This window comes from Anastrepha ludens, chromosome 6 (genome assembly GCF_028408465.1).
Source record: "Anastrepha ludens isolate Willacy chromosome 6, idAnaLude1.1, whole genome shotgun sequence".
Lineage (NCBI taxonomy): Eukaryota > Metazoa > Arthropoda > Insecta > Diptera > Tephritidae > Anastrepha > Anastrepha ludens.
Genome location: NC_071502.1, coordinates 87,708,819 through 87,730,870, shown reverse-complemented (window position 1 = coordinate 87,730,870; position 22,052 = coordinate 87,708,819). Strand labels below are relative to the sequence as shown.

Sequence of the window (22,052 nt, the reverse complement as noted above, 5' to 3'; positions counted from 1 at the left end):
CGAACGTGGAGAGGAGGTAGTGACCCCTCAAGCAGTGGATTGACGTTTACTCCGGGATGTGGACAATTCTTTCCACGTGGCTGAAGGGAAGTTCCAAAAACTATTCCGCTTAACTCCAGACTTGGCTGAAGACCTAATTTCACAGGTGGAGAGTCATCTTAGAGGTTCCAGAATAACACCGATTACGACTGAAAAACAGGTAAGTCTTGCAATATTCAAGCAAATTTAATTCTAAATTCCGCCTTTGTGTAACAAGGCTCCAGCTGCCCTGCGATTTGCTTTGCAATTCAATGAACTTGACGTTAACGCCCTGTAGGTGAGCAATGGGGAATATCCATGAGCCAGTCGTCTAGTAGCCGAAGTAGCCGATGCAGTCAACCGTACTGTGTTTTGCTTCTTATGACCCAAGTGGAGCGGCAAGCCCCAAAAGAAATTTTTGACTGAGTTGCTCGGCTGTGGCGCGGCTTCTTTGATATCCTAAAGCAATACACATATGTACAAAAAGTATTAAGTAAATGATAATTTCAAATAAAGAATTATTTCATTTTAATTACTTTGTGGAAATATAATTGAAGAAACACTCAAGCACGCAACTATTCGCTCATTTTGATATTTAATTTGATGCAATGATGTGACTCTCTATAACTTTGAATAAATAGAAAAATACAAATGTTTATTGTTAGTTAAAATAAGTTTGGGAATAGCAAAATCGTTAAAAGTTAGGGAATCGCACTACTGGTCTCAACATGCGGACGTAATGGCATGCAAATCACCTCATGCGATATCGCATCGCTTATGACACCAGATTTATCGCATGCAATAAACTCTCTTTTCGGTGTTTTGATGGATACGAACATATCTTTGTAGTGGCGAGATCTTTGTAGTGGTGTCATTAAAAAATCAAGCAGAAGTTTAAAAAAGAAGCCACTTTAACATGTTTTGCACATAAAGGCAACGATTAACTTGAATTAGCGTATTTTATTTTTTTTTTTTTAATTTAAATACATTTTTTCTCCTGCTCTAAAATTCAAGGAGTGCTTCGTTCGGATTTTTTTGTTTATGAAGAATTATTTATTTATTTATTTAAGCCTATGAATTACAATCCTTACAGACTCTTATTCAAAAGTAACTTAGATTTAAATATTTATAGGCAACAATAACATAAAATTCAAAAGACTTAAAAAAGAAACTCTTGAAAGCGAAAAATCAAGATCAACATCATTATTAATGAAATTTAATTCACGTATAACGTATAAATTTTTATCAAAGACTACGCCAAGGTCCTTAATCTCACTAACACCTTGAAGGACACAAGGCGATACACTGTACTTAGTATGCGATAAAATGCCCACAAGAAAAATATATCTGCGATAATTCTTCCGCATGACAAGAAATCGACAGTTCGCTTGCGATGAGCTAGCCGCAAATGGAATTGTGACATAAAGGAACACAACATTTAGAAACAAATGAGGGTATATTTTTTAACAAATATTTTTTGTTAATTGATATATTCGTCTTCTACTTACTTTCCAAGTAATCAATTGCTTAAAAGTACTAGTCGTTATTAGATCACTCATCAGAGAAGAAATGCTTTTGGAAATCTTACGAATGCTGGCGCCAAACAAGGCACAATTCCCAGCGATTTGTTGCAGTTGGAAGAAAATCCATGGTGTATGGCGAAGTGCGGGTATAAGTCCAAAGTAATTGGGATCATTTACCTCGAATTTGCCCATAGTTTTTGGCACAGTTTGTGGATTTTCTCATTTTTTACTGACGGTCGTCGAGATAAGAGTAAGCGGAAAAATACAAGAATTAGTAAACAATTGTAGAAAAATTTATAGAGTGTTTCAAAAATGAACCGTCAATCTATATAAATAAAAGAAAGTCATGTTAGTTACACTACTTATAACTCGAGAACGGCTGAACCGATTTGGCTGAATATTGGTGGAGAGGTAGCTTAGAACCAGGAGACGGACATAGGATACTTTTTATCCCATTCGAACGCGTTTCCGTGAAGTCATTATAAAATGTGGCACAACAAAAAACGCATCTGATATGGAATAACAAAACGCAAATGGCAGCTAAACGTAATTTTGTCTATGGTTAAATAGAAAATTTGATAGTATAAATTTTGTCAGAAATATATAATCACAGTAATTTGTATTCTCTTTGAATCATCATTACACCGCGTTACACACATTCTGTCCTATGAACCAAATATACATATAGTTATACATAAAAAAAAAAAATTCTGTCGTGTACATGAAAATCGCCGATACGCGTGTATTTTTATTTTTTATCCCCCTTTCCGAAAAAGTATATTTGGTTCATAGGACAGAAAAAAAGTTCGTTTTTGTAACGCAGTGTTATAAATGCCGCGACGAAGACGATCAAATCTTTCCCGACAAAGCCGTAATGCAAGAAGGATACGAAACATTGCGAATGAAACGATTGAAGAAGCGCAAAGAATTGCCTGTGAAGAGCGCCGCGTTAGTATGGTTTGACTTCTTCACTTCAATCGATGAACAATGTGATTTACGCGACGATACTCAAAGGAAAATTCGAAGGTGAAGAAGTTCTCGTTCCGATCCTCCGTTTGAGTTTAAAAGACTTCAATTTCCGATCCGTCTTGCATTCGCCATGACCATTAACAAATCACAAGGCCAATCCTTGAAAGCTTGTGGCCTGAATCTAGAAAATCAATGTTTCTCACATGGTCAATTATATGTGGCATGTTCACGGGTCCGAAAACCATCTGCGTTGTTTGTTCTTGCTCCTGATAATAAAACAAAAAATTTCGTGTATCACAAGGTGCTTAACTGAAGAGTGCAATCTATTAAAGCTTCATCAAATACTTGATTAATAAAAAAATTTACCTAATAAAATCAAAAATTTGCTTTTTTATTGCCTCTTGGGCGGAACAAAGTTCGCCGGGTTAGCTAGTATGACAAATAAAAGGTGAATTATTCAAAACACGTTTTTCCTGTTTTTTCTTTTGTTTTCATAATGCACATGTAGATAACAGCTAGAGGAGTGGCGTCATCCGCTTTTTTGTTTCGCGTGTTAACAGTGCGACGATCGACGAAATGGAAGGAATCAAGTTTGCATGAGGTGTTGGGATGAGTAGAGAGCATAAAAGGTCTTAAGGTCGAAATGTAAATCGCATCAGCTGTGCAAGCGGTCTGAAGTTGGTTACACTTCGAGCGCCGGACCCTGTAGAGAGTTATATACTCGTACGTGTATAACATAATCTAGACAATCGCGCGGTTTTTATTCCTAATTTTCTCCTGCGACTCTTTATACCATGGTAAACAATGTTTAAATTTTCAAAAATGTGTCTCAATTCTAAGCTAAAGCAAAAAATACTGCAGATTTGAAACATCCTTTCAGTGAAAGTCTCTGCGTATAAACTTCGTTCTTGATTGAGGTGTTTGGCAACACAAACTCTTCGGTAAATTACACAAATTTAACAGGGATACACCCCTCTATCTTCTCTTTACATTCTTACGTTCAAAGCGTTTTGCATTACACTAAATATTTCCCAAAAGTGCTACATAATAAATTTCGCTCTTGTTAATTTAATGTAAAAGTCCATATTGTCAGCTGGCTAGTGTAGACTCCACATAACAGCGCTCTACTTTGTTTCCATTGAAAATAAAATCTCAGAAACCACTATGCAACTCTGTGTATGGATTTGTCGGCAAACAGCTGTTCTACACAATTCGATGTATTTGCTTATCGATATACAAAACAACTGCATTCGGGCGGTAAGTGCAGTGATACGACAATTCATTCATATAAACAACGCAGAAAAAATAAATAATTTGTGTTAAAGCGGGAATCACGGCAATAAAATTTTGCAATAGTGAGTTTATCACTTACGTTGTAAAATAAATGTTCTTGGATGAATATGCGACAGTAACCATTAGCAGACTGGCGTTGACGAAGTACGCACTTGTTTTGCGATTCAAAGTGCATTTTCGCAGGAGGTCAAATACTGCCCACTCGCATAAACAATGAGTTCCTTTTTCAACAGCTTTAGGAATTTTTCGAGCAAACGCGAGAATGCTATTAAAGAGGCGCTTATCAATACACTTATTGAGAACTCACGTGAAATACAGTATGAAGTGAAGCAAAGAGGGTGTGGTAGGTGTACGCTAGTGTGCGGCTGTGAAGCAGAACAAGTGCACAATCCATTTTTGTTTGTATTTGCTTTATTTATTTATTTATTTATGATAGATCGTTTGGAGTTATGTGAATCTACTAGCACGCTGTGTACGACGTTGGAGGCAATTTTCCTGCATGGCCTGAAAGATTCACTGCTCTGGAGCACAATTAATGTTATAGCCGGCGATGAGGAACGGCGACCAGAGCCGAGTTTTTGGGCACCATTGCTTATATTTTTGCACAAACAAGTGATTGAACAGGTATGAAGCTTAAAGTAAAGTAAAGGGTGGTTAAGTTTCAAGGGCCGGTGTTGATTTTGAATAAAATACAATATTTGTCAGGAAATTACTGTCACTTCTCTTTATTATGATAAGATTGTAATGGCTCGATTACGTACAGAATGAAATATCGGCCAAATGGCCGCCGCGGCCTCGGCGGCACACCTCCATCCGATGGTCTAAATTTTCGATGACACTGAGGCATAATTGAGGTTCTATGCCTTTAATGTGCCGAATTATCTCATCCTTTAGCTCTTGAATTGTTGCTGGCTTATCGACGTACACCTTTTCTTTGAAATAACCCCAAAGAAAGAATTCCAACGGTGTCAAATCACGTGATCTTGGCGGCCAATTGACATCGCCGCGACGTGAGATTATTCGGCCATTAAATTCTTCGCGCAAAAGAGCCATTGTTTCGTCAGCTGTGTGACAAGTGGCACCCTGCTGTTGAAACCACATATCGTCCACATCCATATCTTCCAATTCGGGCCATAAAAAGTTCGTTATCATCTCACGATAGCGAACACTACACACACAGTCCCTATTTGTGGGTGCGTTGGTTTTTCGGCAATCACTCTTGGATTATCATTCGCCCAAATGCGGCAATTCTGCTTATTGACGAATCCACTGAGGTGAAAATTTGACTTATCACTGAACATGATTTTCTTCACGAAGTGCGTGATATGCATTTTGATTTGAACCACCGTTTTCATAATAAGCCTGAATAACTTTAACGCGTTGGTCGATTATGTATCTTTCCATGGTTCAAATTGAGTTAGTCTGAAATTACAAAATGTTAAATGAAATGCAGAAAAAAAACATGACGTTTAGGTGTTGTTCACATTCAACCTCGGCCCTTGAAATGTAACCACCCTTTACATAAACAATTTTTGCTTCAGTGGCACTTACCGCACATCTGTAAATTTGCAGGTCCAGTCGCTCTCCCAAATTACTAGTGAAATCGGCCAGTGTCGCGCTTGGATACGTCTGTCACTCAATGAATCTCTTTTCTCTGCGTATTTGAATAACGTACGCAAAAGCAGTTCAGCGCTTAGCCCTTACTACAAAAAGTGTGCTTTGCTCAAGGACAGTGACGGTCTGGAAATGGCTGCAAAAGCCATGGAAGGCATTGAAGCATTCGTGCAATTCAATTTGCCCGTGAATTCTAGTTTGCTTAACTATTGGCCAGATTACGCGTTGCAATTGTCAGGCTTATGGACGCCACCACTCAAGTCGTGCCCGGTAAGTTGAATCAGAATTATTTAAAAATAAAACAATATTATTTTTAAAGTTTTATTAATGCAGATAAGCAGTGGTGTAGATATCGCCGACTCACTGGCTGTTGAAGATGAAGAGCCTATTGAGGCAATGGCAGCGCTGCCAACTCCCCAACCGATACGCACCAATGAAGCATTCACACAAAAAATTGAAAATTTACCCAGCATACAATCACCAACTGCTGCAGATATCGCCGCGCAACGCGAAAATGTCGATTTGCTATTGAAAGCGGTTGATGAGATGCAAATGATAAGTGAAGAAAATACTGAAACAGGCATAAGCAATAATGTAACTGGCGCCGAAATTGTGCAGGAAGACAGTGAATATGCACAAAAAGCCAACAAAACAAAAAAGAAACGCAAAAAATCACGCGAGCTTGCTGAGGCACGCATACGAGACTACATAGCCGGCGAAGCGGGCTATAGAACAGAGCCGACATCGCCTACAACACCTGGCAACTCACTGGTGAATTTAATGCACACATCATGGTCTGCAGATGAGGCTTCTGCATCTGAGTTGAATACACCCTCTTTAGAGCGTCCTTTATATAGGCGTGCCTCGAGCAATGCAAGCACACTTAGCTACAATACGCTGCTAGGTAAACATGAACGCGAAAAGTTGCAGATACAAATAAAAAATAATGCACTAACCGTGGAGCGGACAAGTGTGACTCATGCAGGTGCGGATGATGCTGCGCCACAGAAAAGTGATAATAATGGGGGCAGTGATTCAATTGAGAGTCAGGTAGGGCGAAACCTTGCACATTTGCACATTTATATTGATGTGACATTATTTTACAATTGAAGTTGACACTGGACTTTGAAGTAGTGCCCAATTCGAATTTGGACAAAATGAATGTCAGTGAAATACAAGAGATGTTGGAACAGATGTATAAATTGGCACGTCAGCCTGGTTTGGATGCGCAAGGTTTTCTCTGCAAATCATGCCAACATCCTTTGGGCATTGGCTACACGAACTTCCAGTGGGTTCAACTATAAAGTTTCTTTATTTGTAAAATGCAATTCTACTTCAATTGCCTTCCTTTTATAGAGTTTGCGGATTCAGTGGCAATTATTTTTGCGACAACTGCATGGACATGGAACAAATGATGATACCAGCAAAAATCATTTACAATTGGGATTTTCGCAAGTACACAGTGTCAAAGCGTGCGGCAGCTTTCTTGACCGAGTTTCGCAATCAGCCTGTTATTGATTTAGAAGTAAGAGGAGTTGGTTGATTAACCCATTTATGACTTTTGAAGTAATTTTTTCTGCTTTGTAGCTCTTAAACCCAGAAATTTACAACGCTTCGGATGCCATGGCTGATTTGCAATCTTTGCGTATACGCTTGAATTTCTTGCGCGCCTATCTCTACACTTGCGAGCCGAAATGTATACAGTTATTGCAACAACAGTTCTATGGGCGTGAATACCTGTACGAGCACATACATTTGTATTCAATAAGTGATTTGCTGTTGATATTGCGTGGAACACTTTGCCAACAGCTGCAAAAGGCATACAAAATAGGCGAATCGCATGTGCTGAAGTGCCCGTTGTGCAGTGTCAAAGGTTTTATATGCGAGATATGCAAGAGTTCGCGTGTATTGTATCCATTTCATATTGAAACGACATATAGGGTAAGTCAATAGCATATTCTCGAGCAATAAAACCTGCGCATGTATGCGAATATGCTAGATAAAACTCGCTCTTTGGCATACCATATATTAAATTGTGTCCTTAAGATGAACAAATATGTTAATACTAGTAATTTCTTTCTTAGTGCGAAATTTGTGGCGCCGTTTTTCATGCTCAGTGCCTAAACGATCAACAACCATGTCCGAAATGCGAACGCAGGCGTAAGCGAGAGGAGTTGGATTTAGAAGAATTGAATGATATTGAAAATATGCACAGTTTGAATTCGTCCACTACTATTATCACTGACGATGTGGAAGAAGAACAGTAAATGACGCTTAAGCGATTGTAAAGTAAGGCCTTCGCCCACGGGTCGTACCGTCATGGTAGCGTATGCGACTAAATGCACGCGAGACATACGCTTCGTTGTTGCTCACACGTGCTAAAACGGTGAACCGCACAGAGGTCGTCAGCAACCTGCTATCGTCAAAGCAAGTATACAGCAGGGCGCTTGTCATACAGCATAGTCGTCAAATATCCTGTATGCTTGTAGATTGTTATTGATCTTCATGTAGTTGGCATTCAAAAGAAATGTTTTTTTTTTTGGAATGATAGAATAATCTTATTTTAAAGGTCTAAAAGGTTTTTGTTTGCAATTAAAAACTTTCTATGAACTTTCCTCAAAAAGGAGGGATAACTTTTGCTAAAGTTTAGACTCTGTTTTTCTTGAGAAATCCACATCTTTTTTTACTCCATCAACCACACCAAAATCTCAAAAATTATGTAGAAAAGAATACCTGCTTCAGCATATTTTTAATACTTTCCTCCAAGCTAATGCATTCACGCACGTTAGTATTTCAACATTTAAAATCATTTTTAGACATCCTGAAATATGTCTGAAATTTGTAATCATCCTCTTGTAACTCCCTTGTGGCAATGAATAATCTACTGTTTGAGTTAGCGGCCACCGTAGCCGAATGGGTTGGTGCGTGACTACCATTTGGAATTCAGAGAGAACGTAGATTCGAATCTCGGTGGAACACCAAAATAGAGAAAACGTTTTTTCAAATAGCGGTCGCAAGCAATGGCAAGCTTCAGAGTGTATTTCTGCCATGAAAAAGCTCCTCATGAAAAATATCTACCGTTCGGAGTCCGCTTGAAACTGTAGGTCCCTCCATTTGTGGAACAACGTCAAGACGCACACCACAAATAGGAGGAGGAGCACACTTAAAAAGGGCCAATTATATGTATACAGTCTAAGTCAGAAAAAAGGAAACCGTGATTATTCGTGAAGTATAAAAGATATAAATTTAAAATTTTTTTTACATCGTCGCAATTACTCAACCGTGTAGTCTTCATCGTTGTCTAGTATAGCCTGTCATCTTTTCGGCATGCTTTGAACCAGCTTTCCTGCGTAGCTCGTCGACAAACAGGACTAGATTTTGCGAACTCGTCGCACGAGTTGCTTTAAATTATGGACTGGGGTTGGCGACTGTGAACTGGGAAGGCCAGTCCAATACTGTGACGCCATTTTCTTGTTTTGTTGTTTCTCAATGTGCTTTTCTGAGAGCAGTAGTTTTGATGATGTGGGACGATAGGATATGATCGCCTTCGTGAGTCGACATTCAATGGTGTTGATACTCACATCTATTCCGTTTTTAGCAAGAATTGTGCGTGCTTGGCGTAGTCGCAAAGAAGGGTCCCACTTAAAAAGTTGGATGATCACTTTATCTTACTTTTTTGTCATCACTAGCTTCAAGCTGCGCTCGGAAAAGTCATCAACATTTTTGTACACCATATACCGCTGATTCCACATCACAACAAACTTTTTTGGTTTTTAAATTGCTTTTGCAAGCCGCGGCGTAAGATAACACAGGCCGACAAAATTTAACCAACTTTCAGACCCGGAAACCAGACTATATATTTCCGAAGGTTTATGATGCGCTGAATCCAAATCTGGCCTCAGAATTGCTCTATCAGCTCTGGTTTTCGAGATATCATAACCTAAAAGTGCAAACAACACCGTTTTTGCCCATATTTGAGGTTATGTAGCCTTGCAGATGTTTTCTTTCACCAAAATTAAAGGATGACATCTTTAAATACAAGCCTTCTTTTTTCAAATGGCGTTGAGTTTGCTCAAATATCATTTTTTTTCGCTGAGATATCGCATTTTGAAATTTGCATGTTTCTAAATTTTCCTACACCTGAAAATCGATTGAGATAACAAAGACATGATATAGTCCATTACTAATTTTCTTGAATTGAGTCTTATTTTTCTTAAAATTTTGTCTCACACCATAAGTGTGCTGACTCACCACACCCCTACACTATCTAACCTTTGGGTACCGAGTCACATACAGCCCTAACCCCTTGAAACCACCCCTATCATACCGCAAGCAATCTAACCCACTTAACCTTGGGGACAGCGTTTACTCGCATATTTTTTTAAAAATAAGTCTTATTTATCTAGATATCTCACAACACAAGTGGGCTAACCAACTTAACTGTTAACCCATCAACTCCCGTATCCCCTAACCCCTAGAAACCACCCTGCCTGATAGAGCAATTCTAAGGCCAGATTTGGATTCAGCGCATCATAAACCTTCGGAAATATATAGTCTGGTTTCTGGGTCTGAGATGCTGTCGGCCTGTGTAATTTTGACCCTTTCGAATGCGTGCATAAAAATACCGTCTCGAAACGGTTCGCGTACTTTTCACTCATTTTTGTTTGGTTGCGTTTACGGGAAAGTTTCGAGCGACACTAACCTGAGTTAGCACTAGCGTCGTAGCCCTTGAGTGGGACTATTTATTACGCAGCAAAAAGCAGAACGAAATATACCTTAAAGTTACATGAAAAAAACGGTTCTTTTCTTCTGACACATATATTGAGTTATTCCTGATTGCCTCCTTTTTCTTTTATTCCAACTCTGATGGAGAAGATAATACAATAAATTAAATTACTCTTCATCGCTCGCCACATTGGCAACGCGTACTTTGACGATAAATAGTCGCATTGTGTGCGGACAAGCGCGTAACTACGATGACGATACGACTCGTGTGCGAGGGCTCTAAATGTATACACGGCACGTCGTACGTAACTGAGATGAGCCGGGCTTATATGCGGCCAAGGATGGTCCCATCAGCAGCATTTTCCCTAAATTGTTTTGTAGTATTTCTGTTTTGATATTAATTGATTAACATTACCAGTTAGGAAAAAAGCATTAAGAGAAGTTGCTTCAACTTGTTTTAGTTATAAGAAGATTGGGTGCTCAGATCTCTCTTATTAAGTTTATATAAGTGAGTGTAAAATAATTTAAGAATTTAAGTGACATTGAGATTATTTACCAATCGGAAATAAGCTTCGTCAATAACGCCATATAAAATTAACTCAAGAATCAATCACCCGCACTAACACCACTCACGTAGTATTTAAGATAAAGTTGCGTTTTATGCGCAGTTCTATAAATATATATGTATACAATTTACAGCATTGTTTTGCTTAAAAGCACGCTTGGACACATTCAAATAATTACTTTATATTACACTTTACCTAATATGCAAATTTATTGAATAAAAAGCTATGCATGTTGATACATATTTACAGGGAAAATTAACATTTTGGAATTGATTAGTATTTGTTTTTTTTACAATTTAGATTTTGTAAGTTTGCGCACTTGCAACTCGTTTTTCAACAGCTCCAGTACATCATTGGCGCAACCCCAAGCTAGCGTGACACCGCTTCCACCGTGGCCGTAATTGTGGATGACAATTTTTTTGCCTTTTTATCAAATAGAATTACATTTAGAATATTTTCTCGCACAAATCGTCGTTCTTGTAAACATTTACCTCCTTTTTCTGCCTCCAAACGCAGCGTGCCACGTCCCGGTCGTAGCCCCACCCAATCGCATAGATGCTGTGCATGCTCCAAGCCGGGCACAATCTTTCGACAGCCATCAACGATAAATTTTTTATCATTGGAACACACTTCTAGGTTCTCGTCGTTCTCTTGATGAGTGCCACCCAAAACGACAGATTCACAGCTGAAAAGAAAAAGGAATGGGATTGAAAACCAGGAGACCAGGGGTTTGAGTGCTTACATTTTATAAAAATTAATTTGATAAAAATTAGGTTTTTAGAATTTTTTTCACAATAACATCTTATAAGACCGAGCTATACCGCTTTTCAGGTAAAATATTTGTTAACTGGGTATAACCCTGAAAACGTCAACTAAGGAGTAATTTTTTAAGAGCTATAGGGAAATTTTTCAAAAAACACGTAAAATTCAGAAAAATTCATGACATTTTTATTTAAATCGATAGTACAGTCCATATAATTTAATGCTTGAAGATTATTTCATGCAAATGTTGACCGCGACTGCGCTTCAAATGGTCCATCCGCTTAGTCCAATTTTGGCCTACTCTTTCCAATGTTTCGGCTGGTATCACACATATAAATGCTTTAATGTTGTCTTCCAATGCGTTAATTGACGCAGGCTTGTCTGAATAGACATGAGCTTTAACATAGCCCCACAAAAAATAATCTAAAGGCGTTATATCGCACTATCTGGGTGGCCAATTGACAGGTCCCAAACGTGAAATAAAATGTTCACCGAACTCGCCTCTCAACAAGTCCACTGTTACGCGTGCTGTGTGGCATGTGGCACCGTCTTGCTAAAACCACATGTCATGCAAGTTAAGCATTTTGGGCAGAAAAAAGTTGGATATCATTTCACGGTAGCGCTCACCATTCACAGTTACGTTACGATTCGCAGCATCTTTGAAGAAGTACGGTCCAATGATACCTCTAGCCCATAAACCGCACCAAACTGTGACCTTTTCTGGATACATTGGTAGCTCTTGCAATTCTTCTGGCTGGTCTTCACTCCAAAATCGACGATTCTGCTTATTTACGTACCCATTGATCCAAAAATGAGCTTCGTCGCTGAACACAATTTTTCGATAAAAAAGTGGATCTTAAACTTTCTTAACAGAACTCGCATTTTTATAATAAAATTCAATGATTTGCAAGCGTTGTTCATTTGTAAGACGATTCACGAAACGTGCGTCTGCTGTTTAAACCAACTGTTTAAAAAGATAATAGCTAAAAAATCACCCGTTAGATGGAGTATGGGGTTCTTTAAGGTGAAGTCCAAAATAAACAATACTGGCGACATAAAAATGTTTTTGATGGCGCCATCTTTGTAATGAGTTATGGCGTTGGAAGTTATCATGTCAGTCCATAGGTTCGTGCGTTTTTTAAAGGTGGTTTTAAAATTAATAAAAAAGATGTTTAAAGTATTTATAAATCAATAATATATTTTCCTTCATTATTTACAATATCTTCCCAACGTTTAGGCAAATTTTTAATTCCCTGCTCAAACAATTTTTTGTCCTTGGAGCTAAAATACGCTTCGATATCCCTTTTTATAGCTTCTTTTGAGGATTAGTTCTTGTTACTCATATGGGATTGAAGTCCACAGAAAAGATGATAATCACAAAGTGCAATAACCGGAGAATATGGGGGAAGCCGCATTAGCTCCCATCCGAGCTCGTTCAGCTTGCCTAATGTTTGCCTTGCCGTATGAGGTCTTGCGTTGTCGTGGTGAAACAAAACTTTGCGTCTATTCACTAAAGACGGTCGATTTTTGTTAAGTGCCTCATTCAGGTTTGATAGCTGATGGGAATAATAATCAACAGTTATCGTCTGGGTTGGCTCCAGAAATTCATAATAAACAATAATACCGGCCATATCCCACCAAATAGACAGGAGAATCTTCTTGGGGTGAAGGCCATCTCTAGGGGTCGGTTCTGGTGTTTCATCTTTATCTAACCATTGGCGTTTGCGAACAGGATTTTTGTAAAGGACCCATTCGTCATCACCAGTAACGATACAGTTCAAAAAACTTTCATTTTCAAGCCGTTGCAGCAGCTGAGAACACACATTCATTCTCTGCTGATGGTTGGCGACGGAAAGTCTATGCGGAACCCATTTTCCCAGCTTTGAAACTGAACCAGGTGCCTGTGAACTGTTCCATGCGATGAATTTAACCTCAGAGCGATCATATCGACTGTCAAATTTGGCTCAGCTTCCACGAGTTCGAGCAAGGCGTCGGAGTTAAAGACTTCAGGACGAGCAGCGCGCGGGGCATCCTCCACGTTGCAGTTACCACTTCGGAATTTTGAAAACCACTTTTGCGCAGTTCTGACGCTCACGGCATCGTCTCCGTGAACAGTGTTTATTTCTGCAGCAGTAGTTATTGCATTTTTACCACTTTTATAAAATAAATACAAAATATGCCTCTTATACGCGGTCGAAGATACCATTTTAATTTTTAACAACACGTGCTTCCATCCGCCATTAAAATCACTTGTTGAATGCACAATATATCAAAGAAAATATAAATCGTTTCGTTATATTCCGCGAATAATGTTTTGTATGCAAAAATCGTACAAAAGTGAAATTATGGGTAAAATATGCACGAACTTATGGACTGTCCTGATACATTTCTAGCTAACTTAAAGTGAAAGCTTGGTGACATTCGATTCAGTGAAAGCGAAGTTATTGCGTCTAAAGTGTCAGTATGTTTGTGTCATCGGTACAAAAATGAAACGGTAAAACGGTTACCGAAACCTTTGAATTGATGAAAAAAATTTATGGCGATGATTGTCTATCTCGTGCCAGAGTTCATGAGTACTTTACACAATTGAAAGACGGTTGTGAGGACATAAATGACAATGTTCCCAAAATCAGTAATCACCGAAAACTCCATCGAAATTGTTGGTAAATTTATCGAAAATGAATCGAAATCATCGTTGAAATTCATGGAATTGGAGTTGAATATCTCCAAAACATCGATTTATCGCATTTTACATGTTCATTTGGGCTCACGAAAGGTCTGTGCACGTTTCATTCCACACAAGTCAACTGAGGACCAAAAATTGCTCAGAATTCAACATTCGAAAGGTCTCATTCAAGAGGCGTCAAAAGACGAGAAAATCGTTTACAACATTGAAACTGGTGATAAAACGTAGTATTTCCAACATGAATCTGAAACTACGCGACAAAGTGCCGAATGGATGGTCCCAGACGAGCCACCACCCAAAAAAAACCGCGTTTGGAGAAGTCAACACTCAAGTCGATGCTCATTTGTTTTTACGATTCCAAGGGAATTAATTGTCTACAAGGAGTTCGGGTCAACGGGCCAAACCGTCAATGCAATTTTCTATCTTGGCGTTTTGAAGCGTTTGTTGCATCGCATTCGTCGAATTCGCCCTGAATACCGCGAAGGAGGAAGCTGGCGCTTCCACTCTTGAGACTAACCTTTTTGGGTAGAAATCGCATTTTATCCATCAATCACTAACCGTATTCACCTGATATGGCTTCCTGTGACTTCTACCTATTCGGAAAATTGCACTCGGTTATGAAAGGAAAACGTTTTGCGTCCGAGGCTTGCATCGACATCTTGAAGGACATTCTGGTCAATGACCTGAAACACTATTTCGAAAAGCTTTTAGATCGTGCAAAACAGTGTATCGAGGCCATAAAGGACTATTTTGAATAAATAAACTCGAAGTTATCAGAACAAAGCACCTGCTGTTTCTATTTTAGCTCAGTCTTGTTTATTTTGGACTTTACCTTGTAGTTGTACCTCCAATATTAATCGAGCTACACAAAAGAATGGCCGCCATAATTGTTGTTGTTGCAGCAGTTTACTAATCCCTATAAGTGTAATGTAGTTACTGGTCGTCTTCGTCTAGCTCATCTATCGGTAGGCCCAAGAAACGTGCCGTCTCGATAGGTTGGGTCCAGAGTGAAAGGGGTGTTAGGTTTGATCAGGCATGTGCATTCATATGCTGGACATATGTTTGGTATGTCCGGGTCAATTCTGGAAAGGTAGGAGTTTAGCCTGCTACAATATCCAGAACGTAATTGTGCCCAGGTTATGCGGGTCTCTCGGAGTAGCTGGAGCTCTTCATCTGCCGTGAGTGGTGGTTGGACTCCGATTACGGCATACGGGGGCTGGTAGTTTAGGAAGGGGGTAAATATCTCCCGATTAATGTCGTTAAGTGTATGTCTAAACACTGTTCGTTCCCGTAGTTGTCGGTAAGTTTTGTCCTGGATCTCGTCGGAGTAGGTGAAGAGGTGCCGCCTGACGTACCTGGCAGGCGGCTCTGGTTCAAGCAGGTGTCTACAGGAATGAAACCTAGGGTAACACACGAGTGAGTAGTTTGTTGAGCTCTTTGACAGGGAGCGGCCGCCGCAGCCGAATGGGTTGGTTCGTGATTATCATTCGGTAGTGCCCCGGGTTCAAAACCTCGGTCACGAAACACCAATTGATGGAAAAAATTGTTTTCTAATAGCGGTCGCAACTCGGCAGTCAATGTGAAACTCTTGAGTGTATTTCTGCAATGAAAAATCTCCTCATAAAAACCATATGCCGTTCGGAGGCGGAGGTCGTGTTTAGTTAGTACCACCTCTTCGAAGAACACACAGCAAGCTTCAGCCAGATCGGATTCTTTCTTTGTATTTGGCATTCGTTTGAATCGAGGAAGTCGAGTGATTAAAAAAAAATGGTTCTTTTCCATTACGACAACGCACCAGCGCATGCTTCAGATTTGGCTCCCTCGGGCTATTATTTGTTCCCCAATTTGAAGAAATGGCTGGCGGGAAATGATTTCAGTCAACCAAGGAGGCGATTGCAGAAACGAATGGCTATTTTTCAGACTTGAACAAATCCTAGTATTCGACAGCGATCAACAAATTAGAACAGCGATGTATGAAGTGTATGACCAACACAAAGGAAGACTATGTCGAAAAATAAAAAAGGCTTTACCCTAAACAAATAAGTAGTTTTTGTTTTGCACGGACTTTTCAAATGTCCATCGTATACTATATACAAAAAAAGATCTTTGCGGCGTTTCTCCCTATTAGCTAAGCATTTTCCGGACTCAATTTCCAGTCAAATTATTAGGAGAATCCTCACAGGTGGCTTGGTGAAAATTTTAAGATTATATGAGTGGTCGCCATTTGAATTCTTTATCTTTATTTATTCCAAGAGCCGACATATCATTTAAACCTCTGGGAATGACCAGAACCAATTATTTCAACTGACAACAGTTGGCATTAGTTATCCTCTAGCTAGTAATCAAATAACCACAAGGAGTGAGTTCATTAGCTCAGATGAGGCCCCACCGACGTGCTTTACAACGTCTGCCAAGTAGTGGGTGCAGCTACAGGAGGTCTCCTGTCTCAAGTCTTCTCCAACGCATTCTTCGACAAGGCATTAGATAAGAATCCCATTTATGATGATTAGCCTCCGCAATGAAATCCACGTTAACGGATTGATGGAATTTCGTTGGAATTTGAAACACAATAGGCTGTTCCACTAAATTTTGGGATTAAAGTGCTCACCAAATTTTGATGTTGTATTTGAATCGAAAAACCTAAAGGCAACATTCGTCCACACCAGTGCAGCAAGGAAAATACAACTAACAAGGCAAAGAAAGCTCTCACGTGTCCACGACAGTCAGCACTGCGTTTCCGGAACGGATTTATATCCGGCCAAGAACTGTCACTTCAGCAATATTCCACGTACCTGCATGGAGAATATTTATGCTGCTACAACATCAACTACAAGGAAAGCTCGAATGCCAAAAGGCAGATCCAATTGTGTCACTCTCGACTTCTGCTTGCCCGAAGAAATGTATTCACATATCCTCCCGTCTATAGAGCGCCGACGAAGAAGTGATTGGATCTCAGCGCACTCGAAGGTATGCAATCTCATTGGGTACACCAAACTAAACAAGGTTAGATCGCTGAGGTGACAGCTCTTGGACGAAGAAAAAGCTAGTCATTCCCATATGTAGACCGACTGCCATGGGAATGGGAAAGAACCTCGAATGACACAAACCATATCTTTAAATATCCACTTAAACCCACTCATCTAACATTTCGCTCGCTCTGGTATCGACCGGTCGAGACTGCTTGTTTGCTGGGCCTACGGTGAGATCACCTCGTAGGGTTTCATAAGCATCTGCTTATGGTCAATGGAAGCGTCTGCTTATGAATTGAAGAATGAGTAAGATGAAAGGCTGCCTTCACACGGTTTATGCTGTAGCTGCCGCGTTGAAGACGCAAGTGGAAAGTGTTGAACAATACCTCCCTGCCAGGCCATACTCATTTCTTTGTAATTAGAAGTGCCGAAGAAGGTTTGCCGCTCCATTAAACATGCTCAGTAGCTCGACCTCACAGGAAGTTAAATAAAGAGCGAAGTTAGACATCAAAGTTGGTCACCTTAACCTAATCTGAGATTCAATTTTTTTTTATTTTACTGGAACTTAAGTGTTACTAGAGCTTCCTAAACACCGATTTCATCTTTCTCTTAAGCTGCGCTCTCCTAACTTGAATCTTAAGTTCTAACAGATATTTATGTATGTAAAACAGCACTCTATGCCTCGAGTGACATCCAATTTCTACTCACTTGGGTATAATATAATTGCCATGATCACTCTCATCCAAAAACGCATAGTATAACCAATTTGCCTTGACACGTGACACCTGCCCGCGCACTGGAAACATACCACCATCTTTCACACATTCACGTGAACCCAAGCCAGTGCAATTGATAATTACGTCGTAGTTGGAATTCGATATGAACTCCTCCAGATTAGCGATTTTTTGCTGCACAATTTTGCCACCATTCGCTTGGAATCGCTTCATCAGATACGGCAGCAGCTTGACTGGCTCGGAGGTGTAAGTGATGAAGTGCATGCCAGCACTGGAAGAGAAATGCAGAAACAGGAGTGGCAATGAGAAAAAAATGTAAAGCTTGAAAAACAAAAAATTAATTACAAAATTTGAATTACAGTTTATCAGTTTTGTTATCTCTACTGGTAGTGGTCCTCAAAGAACATAATTTACGTCTTTAAAATCATTGCAGAGCTTGTTTTGTAACTCATTTTTGCGACCTGGTCCAACATTCTACGTTCTTCTGTACCTTTATGAACGTCAAAGTGTTGGGTACCTGAAAGTTAGTAACTCTTTGAGAAAAATTATTTAACCCTTTGACGATTCTGGAATAACTATATCCCCCTAACTAAAATAATCATAATTTATATTAATGAAATCAGGGTGTAATATTTTCTAATTTGATTTATATTTTTGTAAGAGGATGTAGAAACTATGAAAAATTATATAAATTGCCAATTTTTATATATTGTAATTTTTGGTATGGGAATAAGTCTCCACCCTCGTAAAGGAGGTGTCGCTGCTGATACTATTTTTGTGTACGCTCTGGTAATATTCTGGTGATTTGAAGGTGTATATGTGAGGCCTAGATCGCAGTAGCTGACATTCGTTTCAGCGTAAAGTTCATTTTTTATCTCACGTCAAAAATGTCTACGTTCGTCCCGCGGCATTTGCGGAAGTCCTGCTTCATTATTACCTTTTAAAGAAAAGTGGAGCTGAAGCGTGTCGTATATTGACCAATATTTGCGGTAATCACGCTCCACTAAATACAACTTGTAAAGAGTGGTTTCGACGCTTCCAAAGTGGCAATTTTGGCATCAGTGATAAAGATCGCGAAGAGTAGGACGTTGACAGATCAACTGTCGGCAAACGTTTACACGCGATGGGAATGGTCCAGAAAACAGCTAACTGCAACTGGGTGCCACATCAATTGAAGGAGAGGGATATCGAGAGATATGTCGTGACGTGTGGAATGTTTCTTCAACAGCGGAAAATAAAAGGCTTTCTGCATCGCATCGTCACTGGCGATGAAAAATTGCTTTATGGTATTAAGAAAACCCTGAGCATCGAAAATGTTGGAGCCTGCCAGGGGAACCAGATCCACCTACAGCGAAAAATAAATGTTCATGCTTCAAAGGTTATGTTGTGCATCTGGTGGGATCAGAAGGGTGTCATCTATTATGAACTCCTTAAACCATCTGAAACCGTCACTGGCGATCGTTACCGACTGCAGCTAATGAGTTTGAATCGAGCTCTCAAAGAAACTCAGTCGGAATGGGACGGTAGACATGACAAACTAATTTTTCTGCATGCCAACACCTGTCCATACGTTGCTAAATCGGTCCAGAATTATTTAGAAGGACTGAAGTGGGAAATCTAGCCCCACTCGCCGTATTCGCCAGATATTGCACCTTCGGATTATCACCTCTTCTGATCAATGCAGTCAGCCCTTATTGGAGAGCGGTTCACATCTTACGAGAGCATCGCAAACTGGCCCAACGAATGGATCAAGTCAAAAGAACTCGAATTTTTCATCAGAAGAATCCGTATCCTGCTTGAAAGATGGAGTGAAGTTGTAGCTTCCAATGGCACATACTTCACATAATATCCTGTATTATTTAATTGTTTAAATAATTCGTAACTTTGGCTACGAAAGGACGGAAACTTATAATTGCGTAATGGAGGTGGCGTCTTCCTAAAACAGTTACCTTATTTTTAGCGATTTTGACCAATCTGACGTTAGATTTAACTAATCAAACTAATGCAAACGAAGTAATGCCTCCGAATGCAGTGTTTTTGCATTTTTATGCGGAAGACGCCGTAGCAAGAAAATGTGTGTGTGTATGTATATAATTTCTCTTCCTCTTCACAAACAAATAGGTTAAATAGCTGCCCTTGCTTGGCGCCCACTTGGACAAATATTCAAAAATTCGCAAGTAATTTCCCTCCATTTTGTTTGTTTATTCATGGACTCTGACGACACAGCGAATTCGGAAGGCGCGACCTGGTATTCTATCACTCTTTGTTGGTGATGGCTAATTTTGTTATACAACTATAATCTAAATTGTTCCCATTCACTGCATTACCGGCCCTATCCAGTGGCTTAGAATTTTCTCTATTTAGTTAAAAGATTTCGCTAACTCGCACGTCTCTTCAAATTTGATTTTTCTTTTACTTACGTATACTTCTTTGTTCTTCCTACGTTCAACTCATCCAATTGCTTCTGTGTTAGCTGCCGACAACCATAAACAATATCCTTCCAGAATACATCATTGTCCATTGTGGTCGTTGTCAATCTTATGCAGGGTAAAAGGCAAACGCCTGCCTCACAAGCATCCTCAGTCAACCAGATTTGCTGGAGAAAGTCATGCATCTGCTTTGACCAGCCACTGAAATTAGGAATATATAAAACAAAAAAATATAAAGTACAAAATGCTTTATAATAAGGCTACACCTGTAAAACCTTATCAAGTCTACACAGCGTATACCAGCTGCTCTTATTTCACAACGAAAGAGCTTGTAAGAAATTGGAAAAAAACCCAAATTACACGTGCCCCCTTAGTATCTTATCAATTTCATGTGCATATGTACTTGTGTGTGTATTTATATGTGTTGTATGTGTAGTTATAAATAATTCAGCACTCACTGCACTCTTGCGGTGGGAGTGCCACCCAACAGATAAGGACCCCACAGACCAGCTGAGCCATCGCCTGTGGTGTTTGGTGAGAAGGCTTCAGAGATCACTGTTACTTCCACTGGTGAACCGGCAGACTTCAAATGCTCCAGAATCTGTATAGCACTAGAAATGCCACTAACGCCACCACCAATAACAGCAACACGCATTTCTACTCTGTTTGGGTGTTTTTCAAGCGTTTTAAACTGTTTACTGCTCTTCGGATTTCAAGCTACTAAATTGATGAAATTTTTGTGGCAAACTTTTTGCGCTCAATTGCTGGCTGTTTATAATCTTAATTCGATTAATATACAAAAATGTATGCATTTGTAGAAATACTAATTTCGTATTTACTCACATCTATACTTTCGATTCCTTATCAGTTGTTTGATAAAAAGTCACTGGTGCGAGAGTTGATTTCTTATGATGCAATTTTTGAGTGTACCTTTACATGATCAGTGAGAGAGTAGGCAGAATGTTAAAGAAATTCCTAAATTGAATACCAGATTGCGCCTTCTCAGTTCGCTGTGACGACAGGCTATGAGAAATTACAAACAAAAGGAAGGGGAATTCCTTGTATATGAAGAGGAAGAGCTGACGAAAGCAATAGAAACTACTAAAAACGCAAGACGTTCCCACGACAGTCAGTTTACGTTACCGGAACGATCCGGACTTACGAAGTGTGTTCAAAAAGTATCGCGAATCTTGAATTTTCGCAGGTTAAGTATATTCGAATTTCGATTTTTTGGTGGTCATATGTTGGTACTCATGCCGACGGATTCGCCCATTTTGAATGTTCAGTTAATTGTTGACAGCTGCTTTGCTTGCACGCGTTTCGGCTCGTCTTCGATGTTTACCTATTCAAAAAGATGGATCAAAGAACCTGTATCAAAGTTTGTGTGAAAAACGAAATTAAGTGCGCGGATGCATTTCGAATGTTGACTGTGTCATACGGAGAAGCTACTTTGGACCAAAGCAACGTTTATCGGTGGTAAAAAATGTTCTCAGAAGGTCGAGAAGATGTGAACGACGAAAAGCGTGCCGGACGCCCGAACACTTCAGCAACAGACGAAAAAATTGATGAAGTGAAGAAAATGGTATTGGCCAATCGTCGAATCACCGTTAGAGAAGTTGCTGAGACCCTAGGCATATCGATTGGCACGTGCCATTCGATTTTTTTAATGATTTGGGCATGAGATGGGTCGCCGCAAAATTCGTACCAAAACTGCTCAATTTCGACCAAAAGCCTCATCGCATGAGCATTGTTAAAGAGATGTTG

At 39.6% G+C, this 22,052-nt stretch overlaps 2 protein-coding genes across 2 annotated transcripts; one reads left to right on the top strand and one right to left on the bottom strand.

Annotated features, from left to right (window-relative positions):
* The first annotated feature begins 3,726 nt into the window (after positions 1-3,726).
* LOC128866004 (uncharacterized) lies at positions 3,727-10,838 on the top strand. The gene is made up of 8 exons (XM_054106456.1): positions 3,727-4,146; positions 4,240-4,427; positions 5,376-5,687; positions 5,751-6,467; positions 6,530-6,705; positions 6,774-6,942; positions 7,005-7,358; positions 7,502-10,838. Exons 1-8 carry the CDS (start codon positions 4,017-4,019, stop codon positions 7,682-7,684), a joined length of 2,229 nt encoding a protein of 742 aa, XP_053962431.1. The 5' UTR covers positions 3,727-4,016; the 3' UTR covers positions 7,685-10,838.
* A 64-nt stretch (positions 10,839-10,902) lies between these two features.
* LOC128866005 (D-aspartate oxidase) lies at positions 10,903-21,072 on the bottom strand. Its single transcript, XM_054106457.1, has 5 exons — positions 20,747-21,072; positions 20,280-20,489; positions 17,834-18,130; positions 11,200-11,393; positions 10,903-11,131 (listed from the first exon to the last, which is right to left on the bottom strand). Exons 1-5 carry the CDS (start codon positions 20,941-20,943, stop codon positions 10,998-11,000), a joined length of 1,032 nt encoding a protein of 343 aa, XP_053962432.1. The 5' UTR covers positions 20,944-21,072; the 3' UTR covers positions 10,903-10,997.
* Positions 21,073-22,052: the final 980 nt, after the last annotated feature.

Bases quoted from the DNA above. Each gene is read 5' to 3' on its own strand.
- LOC128866004 (XM_054106456.1), top strand. From the start codon at position 4,017: ATGAGTTCCTTTTTCAACAGCTTTAGGAATTTTTCGAGCAAACGCGAG. The intron at 6,468-6,529 runs GTAGGGCGAAAC...TTACAATTGAAG, and splicing joins GTGATTCAATTGAGAGTCAG to TTGACACTGGACTTTGAAGT. The intron at 6,943-7,004 runs GTAAGAGGAGTT...TCTGCTTTGTAG, and splicing joins AGCCTGTTATTGATTTAGAA to CTCTTAAACCCAGAAATTTA.
- LOC128866005 (XM_054106457.1), bottom strand. From the start codon at position 20,943: ATGCGTGTTGCTGTTATTGGTGGTGGCGTTAGTGGCATTTCTAGTGCT. The intron at 20,490-20,746 runs GTGAGTGCTGAA...TCCTAATTTCAG, and splicing joins ACTCCCACCGCAAGAGTGCA to TGGCTGGTCAAAGCAGATGC. The intron at 11,132-11,199 runs GTAAATGTTTAC...TTTGATAAAAAG, and splicing joins TTTGGAGGCAGAAAAAGGAG to GCAAAAAAATTGTCATCCAC.